This window comes from Capra hircus, chromosome 13 (genome assembly GCF_001704415.2).
Source record: "Capra hircus breed San Clemente chromosome 13, ASM170441v1, whole genome shotgun sequence".
Classification (NCBI taxonomy): Eukaryota; Metazoa; Chordata; class Mammalia; order Artiodactyla; family Bovidae; genus Capra; species Capra hircus.
The window spans coordinates 19,074,928-19,092,815 of NC_030820.1; the positions used below are offsets into that span (position 1 = coordinate 19,074,928).

General features: G+C 42.6%; 1 protein-coding gene across 4 annotated transcripts in view; it reads left to right on the forward strand.

Annotated features, from left to right (window-relative positions):
• Positions 1–17,888, forward strand: part of NRP1 (neuropilin 1) — a 149,130-nt gene that overhangs the window by 106,012 nt on the left and 25,230 nt on the right. For all 4 annotated transcript variants that reach the window (XM_018057071.1, XM_018057072.1, XM_018057073.1 and 1 more), the window contains exons 8-10: positions 546–690; positions 8,779–9,110; positions 16,864–17,008. In XM_018057071.1, coding sequence (XP_017912560.1) covers positions 546–690; positions 8,779–9,110; positions 16,864–17,008 — 622 coding nt within the window. The remainder of the gene's footprint in view (positions 1–545; positions 691–8,778; positions 9,111–16,863; positions 17,009–17,888) is intronic.

Consider the following 17,888-nt stretch of genomic DNA (forward strand, 5'->3'; position numbering starts at 1 on the left):
TTTTTAGATAATTGCATGTATTCTTTAACAAATGCTATCCTTATAATAATACTTTTAGAGGCTCCATCCTCTCAGAAAATTGATTAGGACAACATTCTATATGGTTTCCCTAGTGGCTCATCAGTAAAGAATCCACCTGCAATGCAGTAGATGTGGGTTCAATCCCTGAGTCAGGAAGATCCTCTGGAGAAGGAAATGGCTACCCATTCCAGTATTCTTGCCTGGGAAATCCCAATGAACAGGGGAGCTTGGTGGGCTATGGTCCATGGGGTTGCAAAGAGTAGGACACAACTTAGCAAATAAAAAACAAAAATCCTCTCAGAAAACTGAAGAGATGATTGGGACAACATTCTATCTTAGACATGGTTCTTATCTGATTGCCATCATTTGGAAAAATAACATGACAAGTTATTAACACCACCTCAACCATGGTAAACAATGAAGAGATTGTAAACAATTTGACAAGCACTTGTGAAAACATATTTTTGCATTGGTTTTTAATCTGAAATGTCTGTTATTAAAGGGCCCTTTCTTTTTCCACCTAGATCTTTCAGGGAAACACCAACCCCACAGATGTCGTGATTGGAGTTTTTCCCAAACCCCTGATCACTCGATTTGTCCGAATCAAACCTGTGACCTGGGAAACTGGCATCTCCATGAGATTTGAAGTCTATGGCTGCAAGATAACAGGTAAGATGGAAGATCACCTGGTTTTTATCTGTGTCAACTTTTAAATATAGGGAGAGTAACTTGATATAAATGGGGTTGGTCATTTTCATTTGATAATTAAGAGCATATACTTTGGATTTAGACAAAAATGAGTTTAGATCCTACTTGTACTTCTTACTCACTGGCTTATTTCTTGGGGCAGTTTACTACCTTTCAAAGCCTTAGTTATCTCACCTAGAAAACAGGCATCATGGTGTACACCACTCAGGGTTGTTGTGATAATGAATTAGCTCGTGAATATGAAGCGCTTACACAGGCTGGCATGTGGTAGGTATTTACAAGTGGTGTCTTTCCACTAGGCAGGCTCCAGGAAGACAAATGCCTTCCCTTTCATCCTCCATCTCCTGGTTACTCCATACTGACTGGTACTTGGTAGGTTTACGTAAATAACTGTTGCTTGAAATGTACTTCACCTCCTTTGTCTTTTTTTTACTGGAGTATAATTGCTTTACAGTGTTGCATTCGTTTCTGCTACAACAAAGTTAATCAGCTGGAAGTGTACATATATCCCCTCCCACCCGACCCTCCTTCTCACCTACCCGCATCCCACCCTGTAGGCCATCACAGTGCACTGAGCTGAGCTCCCTGCACTCTACAGCAGCTTCCTACTAGCTATCTGTTTTACACATGGTAGTGTATACATGTCCTTTTAATCTTGAAGCCTAGAGGTGACCTCATTAGCGACAGTTCAGGAGCAGTTTAATTTATGGAGTTAATTTATTCTCCTTTTACTCACTAACTGCCCTGACAACTTTCTGTTAGGTTTTGGCTCAATACATGTCTATCTTTCATTGAATGCATATACTAACATCAATATTAGAAATCGATTTGTCAATATTTCTTGTTTTGGAGTTTGTTTCTTCTGATGTTAATAGGACTTTAAGAGTCTCTTTTAAATTTGGAACAAGTAGCTGGATTATATGCACTAGAGAGGTGAAGATGAGGTTACTGGGCGATTAAATGGCTAAAAAGGCGGGCAGGTCAGGACGGAGCAGGAAGTGGAAGGATCCAGTTGGTCTCGCTGTGTTTCTCTGGCAACCAGTACTGCTCTTCCTCGTCCTGTACATCTACTCTGCCTTCTGAAGTAAATTTCAAATACCTTTCCATGTAAGTAAGTAAACTACAAATTTTTCATTAAAAAAAAGTGCAATGCAACCTCCATAGAATGCAAAAAAACTTCAAAAACAGAATCAGTAACTTATTCACTACAAAGTAACTAAAAGTGAACAGCCTTTAAAGTCTGTCAAATATCTTTCATGTGATGTTAGTATACATATTGAGAGCATTTAATTTCTCATTCCATGAACGCCAACACTATTGTTTTTATTTTTATCCTCTTTAGTACAATTATTTTTAGAGAAGGAAAGTACTGACTTCTGAAGGGGAAAAAAAAAATCACCTGGGCAATTTTCCATGAAATTACAAGCAATTTGAAGAAAGCTAACTGAGGAGACAAAAACAAAATTACATTTGTTTACAGTACAGCCCATTTTGGAAAGTAAAAACTGACATTTGATCTCTTCCCCAAATTTTATTTATTTCCATCTTAGAGACAGACTTGTTTATTGTTTTAGAATCTAAATATTTAGAAAGTTCAAGGCCTTGGAGGCAGGCATTGGGTGGAGAGAGGTTTGGAGGGAGAAAAGGGGCAGTGTAGGGTTAGATATAACGGCTTTATTCTTGATCGGCAGATACAGGAGAGAAGGTTCTAGGTCATTTTCAGGGCATTACAAATGTAAACGACTACTTGTAAATTCATAGAAACAAGGCCGTTTGAAGGCAGAGTGGAAGTTTCTGTCCCATTCCTCCCACCTATTCTCATGTCACTGTTCCAAAAAAAAAAAAAAGATAAACTTCATAAATGCATTAGTGTGAATTCTGAATTTCTGGCTCTCCTTTTAATTAAATAAAATACTTGTTTAAGCCTGAATTGCTCTTTCTCATTTTCACAAGGATTTTCCTGAGAGATAATTCTAGGAGCATGAGTCTTTATATATAAACAAGGGAAACTATTGGATTTTTGAAAACAGTCAAATGGCCTAGTTATTTAAGCAAACATAGATGTCTGTAGGGTTTCCCTGGTAGCTCGGCTGGTAAAGAATCCATCTGCAATGCAGGAGACCCTGGTTCGATTCCTGGGTCTGGAAGATCCCCTGGACAATGGATAGGTTACCCACTCCAGTATTCATGGGCTTCCCTGTTGATTCAGGCATTAAAGAATCTGCCTGCAGTGTGGGAGACCTGAGTTCAATCCCTGGGTTGGGAAGATGCCCTGGAGGCGGGCGTGGCAACTCACTCCAGTATTCTTGCCTGGAGAATCCCCATGGACGGAGGGGGTTGGCGGGCTATAGTCCATGGGGTCACAAAAAGTCATACATGACTGAGTGACTTAGCACAGCACAGACGTCTGAAATACCATGCTTTAATATTTTCACATTTGATTTGTTCTGTTTTACAATTATTTTAAGTAGCTCTTTTTTTTTTTTTTCAAACTACATACTGCCACTCTCTTAATCATGACCCCTAATATGTTTTGGATACTTTCTCTCTAATAAGACAACTACAACCTGCAAATAACCGGTCAAGGCAGGTTTTTAGAGAGGCCAGCTTGTCATAACGATGGTCACACAAAGAGAAGATGTATAGACATATCCAAGCTTCAGTCCAGGCTGTCCACTTAGTGACTGAATGATCATGGACAAGACTCATGGTCCTGCTCATCTCCATCTCCTGGTCACTAAGATTAACTTAATTCAGCTGTAATAAGATTTAAATGAAAAGCGAAAGCGAAAGTCACTCAGTCGTGTCTGACTCTTTGCCACACCATGGACTGTATAGTCCCTGGAATTCTCTAGGCCAGAATACTGGAGTGGGTAGCCTTTCTCTTCTCCAAGGCATCTTCCCAACCCAGGGATCGAACCCAGGTCTCCCACATCGCAGGCAGATTCTTTACCATTCTGAGCCACAAGGGAAGGATGCTTATGACACTTGGTTTAAAGTAAGTGCTCATTAAACAGGACCCTGGTATATTAAACAGTGCATGGTGCTCAATCAGTTGAATCTGCAACAGGCCCCAGCAAACAGAACCTCTAATGAGACAATGATATCAGTGTTTGCTCAGTGTTACCAGGGGAGATAATTTTCATCTTTTAGAGATCATGGTCCCCTCAGTGGAGACTGATAGAAAAAAGCACAAAGCTTTTTGGTCTGGAAGCTCCATGAAAGCAGGGGTCATGTTTGTCTTCTTTTCCATTGTGTCCTGTGTACCTGGAACATAATACACTGGACACACTTATTTTTTTATGAGTGAATGAGCAAATTAATGAATTGCAGCTTTATCCATGTTTTCCTACAAACAAGTGACTGGATTGCAAAATTTGACCCTCTCCTCTAGAGTAGGCAAGCCCCAACTCAATCTGGATTTAAAACACACACACACACACACACACACACACACACATTGAATTAAAAGGTACCATGCGAATACATCACTTGAATGTCTCCAGAGCTCCCAAGGTCTAACCCAGTTTTTCTGTTCAGAAATTATTTGCTAGAAACATAGCAATCCTGTAAGAACCAGAGTGTACAACAATGGGTCACCATATAGAGAGATAAGGAGAACAGAATTGGAGCAAGTCATCCTGATTTGTAGGTGATTGACAGAGGAGCATCTGCATTATTTTGACAAGGAAGGCTTCATTTTGGAAGAAAAACTGGTGAAGATGCCCTTGCTGTCTGAGAACACACTGCAGACCATGTGGCCTTTTTCGTTTACCAGAAGTTAATGAACTGGGGCTTCTGCACAGGTCAGTGTGTGCCTGTGTTGAGCAGAGTTTGCAAGGATGATCTTGAGCCCTCCAACATCCATAGGTACCTTCTGAGTCATCAGGGAAGATTAAATTATGCTTATTCAGGTTCACCCATCAAATGCAGTCATTGTCTTCTCATTCCTTGAAAACCAGTTAACTAAGTATTTGATTTACCAGTATTTCTGTTTTCCCATTAAGTCTCAGTTCAGAGGTTTTATTGTAAAATAATATCAATGAAGATAACCACTTCCAGAGGGGAAAGGATGTGGGGGTGTGTGAAATAGGTGAAGAGAATTAAGTTTACAAACTTCCAGATAAGGCCACAGGGATGTACTGCACAGGATAAGGAGTACGGTCAATAGTATTGTAAAAACGTCGTATGGGGACAGATGGTTACTAGACTTACAGTGGTACTCATCTCATAATATATGCAAATATCAACTCACTGTGGAGTACACCTGAAACTAATGTAATGTACATCAGTTGTGTTTCAATTCGAAAAGAAAAGAACCACCTAATTCCCCATCACAGAACTCACTTTCCCCTCCCATCTAGGATTGGTTTTAAGTTTTTTAATCAAGGTTGCCAAGTGAAATGCAGAATGTCCCGTTCAATTTAATGCAGATAAATGACAAAGAATTTTTTAGTGTAAGTATGTTCCCCATTCAGTATTTGGGACAAATTGGCTTCCAAGTGGAAGCTCAGCCATAAAGAATACACCTGCAATGCTGGAGATGTGAGTTCAATCCCTGGGTCAGGAAGATCCCCTGGAGAAGGAAATGGCAACCCACTCCAGTATTCTTGCCTGGAAAATCTCATGGATAGAGGAGACTGGCAGGCCACAGTCCATGGGGTCTCAAGAGTTTGGCACAACTTAGTGGCTAAACCACCACCACCACCATACTGAAAAATTATTTGTTGTCATTTGAAATTTGAATTTAGTTTGGCACCCTGGGTTTCTGGTGTTGCTGTTTTAGATTATTTGTTAGCTAAATCTGGCAACACTGTTTCCAAAGGATGTGAGATGGAGCCAGGCTTTAACCAAGGCACACTGAACCAGCCTACTGTGGATGAACAGAGCCGGAACCTAGCATCTCCTTCAAACCTTGAATTGTTAGTGGTATTTTTCTCCTAACCGTGGCTAAAAGTGAGTTGCTGGTTTGGAGTCAAAGGCAAGTCAGGCTGCCTCTTCCTTGATCTTGGATGAGGCCATCTGACTGCCGCACGGCTGTGTTGGCTGATGCAGGCTGGCCTCAGGAGGCTTGTGGATGCAAGGACCGTGCCCCCGCAACTCTGCATTAGAGAAGGGACATTCATCTGGTAGAGCTTCTTCTCTCCTTACAGTATTCAAGTTAATTTTGTTTTTCTCTGAAGGGTAACATCTGGTACGGATTACCAGCTACACATTTTCTTCACAAAAGTCAGTTTTGAGTCAGACAGGTGTGACCACAGTGACCAAATATGCGACTTCTATTTTTAACACTATAATTTCATAGACCCTCAGTAAAATCGCTTTTGTCAATCTTTTTATAATCCCCATTGAATTTATTCTTGGTTTCCAGACCCCAGCCTGAAGCAAATAGTGTGGCTGAATTACAGGAAAGGGTGCTTGGGGAGAATGGCAGCTGCCTTTTATTGTGTTAATAAGCTGATTCATTCAACAAATATTTGTGGAGCAAATACCACGGATAAAGCAGGGCACAAAGACTCACAGAAAAGTTTTTAATATGACTTGGTTCACAGCCTCAAAGAACTTAAAATCTGGGGAGTCAGGTAGCAAGCAAGCAATCGACCCAAGGAACTGAATATGGTCAACATATCTGAGACGTGCAGGTGGAGAGCTAGGAAGAGTCCCAGGAAAGGAAAACCACGTCTAGTTGGAGAGATCAGGAAAATTGAATATTTAACATACAATTTGAAAACAGGTCAACATTTTAAGATAGTGGGAAGGGCAAAGTGATGGGAAATTCTTCAGTGGAGGGGACAGAATGAGAGGAAGCCTACACAGAGGTGAGGGAGTTCTCCTTCACTGAGGAGAGGCTTGCAAGGCCATGGTACCAAAAACCTGGCACACGAGGTTGAAAGTAGGTGCATAATTCCTAGATGAGCAGGCACGGACTCTTTAAGTAAAGAAATGACATGATCTGAACTGTAGAACTCAGGTGGTAAGCATCTGATTTAGAAAATGTCTGAATTAGAAAGTGTCTAATTCATTCTTAAGGGTCAGCTGATAACATGGAGAAGGCTTAATTGCATTAGACACATACCTCTCATTTACAATGGTTACATTTTCAGCTGAATTTTGATTTATGCAGAACGGGGTTGTTAAAAAGAATAAGTTCTTCTTCCTGGCATGTCTTAGATGGAGATGTACAATTTTGAAAAGAGTATAACTGAAGTGCTTGACATTTTGTTATGAAGCCACCAATCAATTAATCAGTGATTGATACTCCCCTTCTGCTCAGAAGCTCCTTGGTCTGCTGTAGAAGTTTAGCAAGATCTATGATGCTGTTCATGGTCTTGGAGTAATTTACAATCTGATTATGGACACGATTCCCAATCTTAAAACATAGAAAGAATAGTTTAATGCTAAGCTCTGTGCTGCTTCCTGTCCATGTAGGCATATTTCTGAAAAAGGACAGCTCAGGATAAAGGCGAGAGTCGTTTGAGAAGTTTTTAGGATCAGTCGTAAGCTGGATTTGAATGTTTGGGCAGAACTTACCTCTGTCTACAGGAGGATAAGGGGGCAGCAGGAACATTTTGAACAAAGAAAATGATGAGAGTTAGCTCTGTGGTATATGGGAAGAAAATAGATTCCTGTCAGTAACAGGAAATAAAATTAGATAAATAGGATGAAGCCAAAATGAGGGTGTTGAAAGCCAGAGAGAGACTGTTTTATAGCATACCATAAATAATGGAAAGCCAGGGAGATTTTTCAAAGATCTTATTATTGTGGTCAAATATACATAACATAGTTTACCATTCTAACCATGTTTAAGTCTACAATTTAATTGCCTTCAAGTTTCACATTAGTGTGCAGCCATCACCACAATCCACCTTCAGAACATTTCATTATCGCAAACAAACTCTGTACCCCTGAAACTCTGTACCCATGGAACACTAACTCTCCATTCCCTCCTGCCCCCCGTTTCCGGCAACCACCATTCTACTTTCATCTTTATGGAGTTGACTCTTCCAGGCACCTCATTTCAGGAGAGTCATGCAACAGCTGTCCTTTGGTTTATTTTCCTTAGCAATGCAAGATTTTTGAGCATGAGAATGACACTGCAAAAACAAAGTTATGAAAAGTGACATGGGTGTTGTTGACTCAAAACTGGGGTTTGAGAGGGTAGTCTGGAGATCATTCAGTGTGCCAGCCTGAGTCCTTCAATCCAGATGATGCCGAAAGAAGGTTACAAGGCATATCGAGGACACTTTTTTTAAATGAAAATATGACAGGATTTGGTAGCAGAACAGGAATGGAAAATGGAAAATCAAGAAAGACAAAGATAACTAGGCAGGAACTAGCTGATGGGTGATTCCACCCATTAAAGTGAAGAGTTGGATAAAGGGATTCAGTGTTGAGTGGAAAGGACTGTTCTTGTTTGGACTTGGGACATTTGAGGTGAGGATGGGATACTGCAAAGTTCTGCTGCAGTTAGAAACGGGGGTGAGGGGACACTGAGGTGGGAAGATGGACCCCCTCCTTAAGCATTCATTTCAAAGGCTCCCCTCAAACATCCTGGTGTGGGGGGACCCTCCTACCTCTTCAAGCTGCCTCAAGCACTTTCTTTCTCTTCATCTCCTCATCATCTTTTTGCTTTTGTTTTGCCAACTTTGCTGCTGTTGGAATGACTGATTCCCACAATTGCAGCCCTCCATTAACTGAACCTCCAGTCAGTTAATGGGCTGTACTTGATCTAAGAATAACTTCCGAATACCAACCGGATAGTAAATATGTTGACTTTACACTTGGAAGAACTCAGAAAGGATAAAATGACGGTTCTTATTGAAGATTTTTAAATTGGACTGTTGAGTGTAGGGTGGGCAGTGCAGAAAGAGGAGGGGGGGGAGGCGGGGCGGGGGGGGGGCGCGGCTTTGGTTTCATATCAGATGGCCCAGGCATTTACAAATGTACATGAATGGGGACAGTCCCTGTTTTTACTCAATAAGGTGGATTCTCTTTCTCAGCATAGAGACTTCAGATCACCTACGTTTGTCTGTTCCGTTCTCCGCCTAGATTATCCTTGCTCTGGAATGCTGGGCATGGTGTCAGGCCTTATTTCCGACTCCCAGATCACAGCGTCCAATCAAGGGGACAGGAACTGGATGCCTGAAAACATCCGCCTGGTGACCAGCCGCTCGGGCTGGGCACTGCCCCCCGCCCCCCACCCGTACGTGAATGAGTGGCTGCAGGTGGACCTGGCTGAGGAGAAGATTGTACGGGGAGTCATTATTCAGGGGGGCAAGCACCGGGAGAACAAGGTGTTCATGAGGAAATTCAAGATCGGGTACAGCAACAACGGCTCGGACTGGAAGATGATCATGGATGACAGCAAGCGCAAGGCCAAGGTGAGCCCTGGGCAGGGGTGGCGCCGGGAAGGGCTGGGGGGCTCCCTGGCGGCCTTGACTTGAATCAAGGACCCTGGCCTCTTCCTGCGGAAGCGTCTCTCTCATTTCCTGAAATCCGTGGGATCTGCGGGGGCGAGGGATGGAGTCTGTAAGATGCCAGGGGAGACAGGAATGGGATGCAAAAAGCGCGGCTGAGCATCTCATTGCTGGTCACCTTTCCTTCCTTCAGGAAACAGCAGGTGACTCAAGGCTCGGGGAGCGGGAGGCTGTGAGAGTGGGGCCGGGGACATGGGCACCGGGTAACCTGGTAGGAACACGCACTCCCGCCGAAGATCCTCTGATCGTCTCTGGAGAGCACCGGCTGCCAGCCCCCTTCTACCACGAATCCCTTGTTACATGTATTTTTAAAATTTTTTTATTGAATGAAAGAGTCTTTCATTTCTATACTGTTGTACAATTTTCTAAAGTTCCATAGAAGTGAAAGTAAAGTCGCTCAGTTGTGTCTGACTCTTCGAGACCCCATGGACTATAGCCTACCAGGCCCCCCAGTCCGTGGAATTTTGCAGGCAAGAGTGCTAGAGTGGGTTGCCATTTCCTTCTCCAGGGGATCATCCCGACCCAGGGATTGAATCCGGATCTCCCGCACTGCAGGCAGACACTTTACCGACTGAGCCACCAGGGAAGCCCATAATTGGGCTGAAATCCACATAAGGGAAGAATTCCCATCATAACCTTTTTTTAAGTGTACCCGTTCAGTAGTGTTAAGTACATTCACATTGTTGTGCAAACCCATCTCTAAAACTTCTTGCAAAACTGAAACTCCCTCACCATTAAACAATGATTTTCCAGCCCCTGACAACCACCATTTCAATTTCTGTTTCTGTGAATTTGACTGGAGAAGGCAATGGCACCCCCCTCCAGTACTCTTGCCTGGAAAATCCCATGGACGGAGGAGCCTCGTGGGCTGCAGTCCATGAGGTGTGGAAGAGTCAGGCCTGAGCGACTTCACTTTCACTTTTCACTTTCTCACACTGGAGAAGGAAATGGCAACCCACTCCAGTGTTCTTGCCTGGAGAATCCTGGAGACAGGGGAGCCTGGTGGGCTGCCGTCTATGGGGTGGCACACAGTTGGACACGACTGAAGTGATTTGGCGGCGGCAGCAGGAGCCTGTTAGTGGAAGCATACAAACTTTAGTCTCTGTGATGGGCTTATTTTACTTGACATGATGTCCTCAAGGTTCAGCCAGTGTTGTAGTGTGGATCAGAATTTCATTTCTGTTTAAAGCTGAATAATATTCTCTCGCATATACAGGCCACATGTTGGGTATCTGTCCATCCATTGATGAACACTTTGATTGCTTCTAACACTTGGCGATCATGAATAATGCTTAAGTCTATTTTTTATACATTGGAACCCTTTAAAAAGCAGCTGGCCTTTGATGATCTAGTGAAAAAAGATATAGTCCAACCTTCCCCAGAACATGTGGCATAATTTTTCTTTTTTAACACAACAAATATCCTTTAGTGATAATGGTTTTCTGGGGCTCATGGTTACATGTATTTGCATTTCTTGGGCACAGAACACCAACCTGGAAAGGATACCCCAAGTATGCTGGGTAACCTGGAAACTGATTTCAGATTAAATAAGGAAGTTATTTTCAGAAATCAGCTAAATTTCAGATTAACTGATTTCAGATTGAAGTAAGGAAGAGTCCTCAGAAATTCAGTTCTGTATGCAGAACTCTATGTGGGTATTGTATTCAGCTAATAATACTTCTCACCACCAGCCCAGTTGGCCTTTCTGTCCCAGCTTCTTCACCCCTGCTTTGCTGAGGATCTGCTACTTTTGTGAAAAGATTTGGGGAATGGGAGAGAATGGGACTGTGGGCTTATGGCTGAATACAGTCACCCGGGCCAAAGGCTTTGCAGGTGGGAAGCAAAGCCGGGCCACGCAGCCAGCTCCCACTCTGCCCAGATGTGGGGGCTCCGCAGAGGCTGTCCCCACATGTGCTCTGCTCCAGTGGGCAGAGCCCTGAGAGGGATGCTGCTGCTCAGAAATGTAAGAATTCCTCTCCCACCTCACCCCTAGTTAACTTGGGGTTTCTAAAACATTTCCAGTGTTTTTTTTAATCCATGTGCAGCTACTTTCTTTGGTGTCCCTTTCATTTTCCTCTTTAATGTCTGCCCCTCTTGTTTTGGTGGAAGAAAAAGTAAAATAAACATCAGAAACTGGAGTTCCCCTAAGAGCCAGTCTTTTCGGAGGAGTCATGAGCCCTGTGGCTTTAGCACCAAGTGTGAATATGCTGCAAATCAACAAGTTGCCACAGTCACATGGCAGTGTTTACTGTAGTGACGCATTCTTCAGCATGAGGGTTCTAAGAGGGAAGGAAAACAGGTCACTATATGCTCTGGGTGGGATGCGCCCTGTGCTCACTGGCCTTTGTTATCCACTCATCTGAGGTCAAGTCTAAAGCTATCACTCCCTTGTAGGGCATCATGTATAGCCTTCGCAAGAAGCCAACAGCACCCAGCTTTCAACTGTAACAAAAACACTGTGTTCAAGATTGGTTGAATGTGTCAGAGCTTATTCCTAAAATATGATTTTACCCGTCATTATCATGTTCCTATGTATTTAAGCCATATGCTATGTGCCAAGTCACTTCAGTCGTGTCTGACTCTTTGCAGCCCTATGCACTGTAGTCCGCCAGGCTCCTCCGTCCATGGGATTCTCCAAGCAAGAATACTGGAGTGGGTTGCCATGCCCATCTCTGGGGGATCTTCCCGACCCAGGGATAAACCTGTGTCTCTTACATCTCCTGCACTGGTAGGCAAGTTCTTTACCACTAGTGCCACTTGGGAAGCCCCTTATTTAAACCATAAAAGCTTCTAAATCGTTGGCAGGGCATCTAATAAGTGATTCCTAACATGTCCTTCCCCTGGAATAAAATCTTCAAGATGAAAAAGGAAACTGGTTAAATCATCCAGTTAGGAGGAATGTGTATTTGTAACTTTGCACAGATAGTTAAAACATATTATATTTGAACTTGCAAGTAAAGGTTACCTGTTTAGGATGCCAAGTATGTTTTATGTAATGGTAAAGTGAGCACTCTGTTTTATGATATGAAACAGCACCTTGATAGAGTTGGAATCCTTTATGCCCTCTCCTTATTTCCTACACCTAAACAGTACATGATGGACAAGGTACATCAGAGTCTTTGAATCAACTAGTCTTTCCAGGAGCAAATATATCTAAACACTCTAAGTCCTCTTCTCCTAAAGCATGATTAGTAAAAGGACAGAAAGACATGTTGTGAACAGTGTTATGTTGTAAACAAGTTATGTTAGCAAACTTAGCCCAGTTTCATGTGACCCTTCCTTGCTAATATTCTTCCCAACTCATCACTGATGACCTTTGTAATGTATTTACATGAAAAGTAGGAGAAGAAGCTGGGATTCCGTAGATATAAGTGCTTTTCTCCTAGGAATGTTGGAGCTATGTTAATGTAGATAGAACTTGCCTGTGTAGTAGTGCTGTTTTCATTATAATTAGTGTCTTACTGACAATACTTAATTGGGCCTGACAATGATATCCGTCAGATTCTCAATTACTGGCAGCAACTGCAGTTCTAGCAAGAAGGCAAGGGCCCCCAGTAGTGAATTTACTCTTGAAAATGATAGAAGGAACTGTAATTGAGAGAAGCGGATAGGTATGAGCCCTGTACTTCTAGAGATTCCTAGAGGATTTTCTGAGTTGGAAAAGGCCAATTAATTTACTTCTAGATGGCTCAGTGGTAAAGAATCAGCCTGCCAATGCAGGAGACATAAGAGGTGTGGGTTTGATCTCTGGGTTGGGAAGATCCCCTGGAGGAGGGCATGGCAACCCACTCCAGTATTCTGGAGAATCCCATGGATAGAGGTGCCTGGCGGGGTACAGTCCATGGGGTCACAAAGAGTCATATATGACTGAGTGACTGAACACACACACAATAATAGAACCTACCTCTGGAAATTGTCTTGAGGATTATGTTGAGTTAATACGTTTTAAGCCTGTAGAACAATCCCTTCCATCAGTAAGCATCACGTGGTGCTCAGTGTATAAAACAACAGCCCCAGTGACAAGGCAATTTGGTTTTTCTAATCCTTCCCCTCTTCCCGTTCTGGACAGAGTTAGGAAGGATATTGGGATAGGAGGATACAGAGAGGCTTATCCATTTCTTGAAAAAGAAAACAAGCCTAGCCATTGCTCCATTTTCCAATGATTCCACTCAAGGGCTTCCCATCAGTTTAAAAAGGGGAGCAGAATAATCCAGCAGTAGCAGGGCAATAACGACTGGTCTCCTGAACATGTCACAGTGATGTCAAGTTAGGAATGCACTTCACTCACTACAGGGCAACCAGGCATCCAAACATCGTTTAGCGAGCAGGACCCTGTAACTTTCCTGAGATCAGAAGTTCTTTTATCTACAGATGTCTCCACTGGCAGGACTGCGTAAGTCAACAGCAGTTCCAGGGGATTGGAATCACCCAAGTTCTTGGTAATCCAGCACTTGCACCATGTGAAATTTACTATCTCCTCCAGGAAAGGAATTTCTTGAGCTGCTTTTTTTTTTTTTTTAACTTATTTACTTTTGGCTGTGCTGTGTCTTCCTTGCTGCATGGGCTTTATCTCTAGTTGCAGAGAGTGGGGACGACTCTCTAGTTGCCATTCATGGGCTTCTCATTGCAGTGGCTTCTCTTGCTGAGGGCTTCCCTGGTGGCTTAGATGGTAAAGTGTCTGCCTGCAGTGAGGGAGACCCAGGTTCGATCCCTGGGTTGGGAAGATCTCCTGGAGAAGGAAATGGCAACCCACTCCAGTATCCTTGCCTGGAGAATTCCATGGACAGAGGAGCCTGGCAGGCTACACAGTCCATGGGTCGCAAAGAGTCAGACACGACTGAGCGACTTCACTATATTCGCTTTCTCTTGTTGTGGAGCACGGGCTCTAGGGCATGTGGGCTCAGTGACGGCAGCTCCCAGGTTCTAGACACAGGCTCAATAGTCGAAGCACAGGCTTCACAGTTCCACAGCATATGGGATCTTCCCAGACCAAGGATCGAACCCGTGTTCCCCGCGTTGGCAGGTGGATTCTTTACCACTGAGCTACCAGGGAAGCCCCCTTACACTTCTTGAGGACGGAGTTTTAGCAAAACCAGGACCCGCTCATCCAAGAGAATGTAAGAGGAGTTGTTATTGGAAATACAGTCTCGATTATAAGCTCTGAGAAGAGGCAGGCTCCTTTCTCGAGTTTTCTTCCTCCACCTCAAGGAAATGGTGAAACTGTCACTTCTTCCAGGCACATCAGCCTATCATTTATTTATTTATTTTTTTAATCTGCGTTTTTCTTTATTTTTTTTATTTATTTTTTTTTAAATTTTAAAATCTTTAATTCTTACATGCGTTCCCAAACATGAACCCCCCTCCCACCTCCCTCCCCACAACATCTCTCTGGGTCATCCCCATGCACCAGCCCCAAGCAAGCTGCACCCTACGTCAGACATGGACTGGCGATTCAATTCTTACATGACAGTATACATGTTAGAATTCCCATTCTCCCAAATCATCCCACCCTCTCCCTCTCCCTCTGAGTCCAAAAGTCTGGTATACACATCTGTGTCTTTTTTCCTGTCTTGCATACAGGGTCGTCATTGCCATCTTCCTAAATTCCATATATATGTGTTAGTATACTGTATTGGTGTTTTTCTTTCTGGCTTACTTCACTCTGTATAATTGGCTCCAGTTTCACCCATCTCATCAGAACTGATTCAAATGAATTCTTTTTAATGGCTGAGTAATACTCCATTGTGTATATGTACCACAGCTTTCTTATCCATTCATCTGCTGATGGACATCTAGGTTGTTTCCATGTCCTGGCTATTATAAACAGTGCTGCGATGAACATTGGGGTACATGTGTCTCTTTCAATTCTGGTTTCCTCGGTGTGTATGCCCAGAAGTGGGATTGCTGGGTCATAAGGTAGTTCTATTTGCAATTTTTTAAGGAATCTCCACACTGTTCTCCATAGTGGCTGTACTAGTTTGCATTCCCACCAACAGTGTAGGAGGGTTCCCTTTTCTCCACACCCTCTCCAGCATTTATTGCTTGCAGATTTTTGGATCGCAGCCATTCTGACTGGTGTGAAGTGGTACCTCATTGTGGTTTTGATTTGCATTTCTCTAATAATGAGTGATGTTGAGCATCTTTTCATGTGTTTGTTAGCCATCCGTATGTCTTCTTTGGAGAAATGTCTATTTAGTTCTTTGGCCCATTTTTTGATTGGGTCGTTTATTTTTCTGGAATTGAGCTGCAGAAGTTGCTTGTATATTTTTGAGATTAGTTGTTTGTCAGTTGTTTCATTTGCTATTATTTTCTCCCATTCAGAAGGCTGTCTTTTCACCTTGCTTATATTTTCCTTTGTTGTACAGAAGCTTTTAATTTTAATTAGATCCCATTTGTTTATTTTTGCTTTTATTTCCAGAATTCTGGGAGGTGGATCATAGAGGATCCTGCTGTGATTTATGTCGGAGAGTGTTTTGCCTATGTTCTCCTCTAGGAGTTTTATAGTTTCTGATCTTACATTTAGATCTTTAATCCATTTTGAGTTTATTTTTGTGTACGGTGATAGAAAGTGATCTAGTTTCATTCTTTTACAAGTGGTTGACCAGTTTTCCCAGCACCACTTGTTAAAGAGATTGTCTTTACTCCATTGTATATTCTTGCCTCCTTTGTCAAAGATAAGGTGTCCATATGTGTGTGGATTTATCTCTGGGCTTTCTATTTTGTTCCATTGATCTATATGTCTGTCTTTGTGCCAGTACCATACTGTCTTGATGACTGTGGCTTTGTAGTAGAGCCTGAAGTCAGGCAAGTTGATTCCTCCAGTTCCATTCTTCTTTCTCAAGATTGCTTTGGCAGTTCGAGGTTTTTTGTATTTCCATACAAATCTTGAAATTATTTGTTCTAGTTCTGTGAAAAATGTGGCTGGTAGCTTGATAGGGATTGCATTGAATTTGTAAATTGCTTTGGGTAGTATACTCATTTTCACTATATTGATTCTTCCGATCCATGAACATGGTATATTTCTCCATCTATTAGTGTCCTCTTTGATTTCTTTCATCAATGTTTTATAGTTTTCTATATATAGGTCTTTAGTTTCTTTAGGTAGATATATTCCTAAGTATTTTATTCTTTTCGTTGCAATGGTGAATGGAATTGTTTCCTTAATTTCTTTTTCTACTTTCTCATTATTCGTGTATAGGAATGCAAGGGATTTCTGTGTGTTGATTTTATATCCTGCAACTTTACTATATTCATTGATTAGCTCTAGTAATTTTCTGGTGGAGTCTTTAGGGTTTTCCATGTAGAGGATCATGTCATCTGCAAACAGTGAGAGTTTTACTTCTTCTTTTCCAATTTGGATTCCTTTTATTTCTTTTTCTGCTCTGATTGCTGTCAGCCTATCATTTAAAAATGTGTCTCATTAAATCCTTAGCTTCTGGTCTAGCCTCAGTGCAGCCTCCAGAGTTTCTGAGAAGGAACATCTGTCACTTCCTAGAGAAGGTTTAATTGTTTTTTTCCATTCTCATGTAGGAATGTCAGCCTTCGGTGAAGTGGTAGAATGAGGCCCATTTTTCTGCCCTGTTAAAGAGTCCTCAAGGAGAGACTCTTCTGCCAAAAGGGAGGTTTGTTAATACCTGCTGGTTCTCGTTCTTCACAGTCTTTTGAAGGCAACAACAACTATGATACACCTGAGCTGCGGACCTTTCCACCCCTTTCCACACGGTTCATCAGGATCTACCCCGAGAGAGCCACTCACGGCGGACTGGGGCTGCGAATGGAGCTGCTGGGCTGTGAGGTGGAAGGTGAGCCCGCTCTGCTTCCCTAGATGCTTTCTGTCCTTTTTCACGTGCTTATGGCCCTGACGGTGCTGCTGCAGATTGCCACCTTTCCCCCAAATGGTCCTGTGTCTCCTGTGCCTCCCTGTGCGCAGGGCTCATCTCCCGGTGAGCGGCACGAAGCAGTGCTTCTGCTTGCTTTTGTAGGGGTCATTTGCATAACACTCCTCAGATCCTGGGTGAAGGCGTGTTCTCTGATCTGTTTTTAAAAAATGATGTGTTTTGAAATTCACATGACAAAATTCACCATCATAAACAAGTCTGGCATTTGTAGTCGTAGTTAACAGGTGCTTATGCAATCAGCCTTTGTCTAGTTACAAAAGATTTCAATGGGTTCAAAATGAAAGCCCCTCTAGCAGCTCAAGCAGACCCTCTCCATCCCCATCCGACCTCAACCCCTGGCAAGCACGGATTCCTTGACCTTCTCAGAGTTCTTCAGAGGCCTGTGTCTGGTCCGAGTTTCCATCTGCAGTGCTGGCTACCATCACATACTAGCAGGAAGCAGCATTCGACAGACCAAAAACATTGAGACATTGTTTTGGATAAATTTCTCAGACTGCTGCAGAGAAACCAAACTTTAGATCACATAATGTATATGTAATGCACAATGGGGTCTGTTTAAAGATACGACTGCATAAACTTAGGTTATCATAGGAAGGTCAGGGACAAATTCAGTTCTCACATTGACCCCAGAACTGCACTTTCCTCTGCGTTTTTTTTTTTAATCACATAATGAATGAGATGAATGTTTAAAAAAATCACATGATGGTTGCTCAGTGTACTATTTAATGCTTTTGTGCACTGGAATTCCCATCTGCCTTCGATTTGGGCATAAATGAGTAACCTT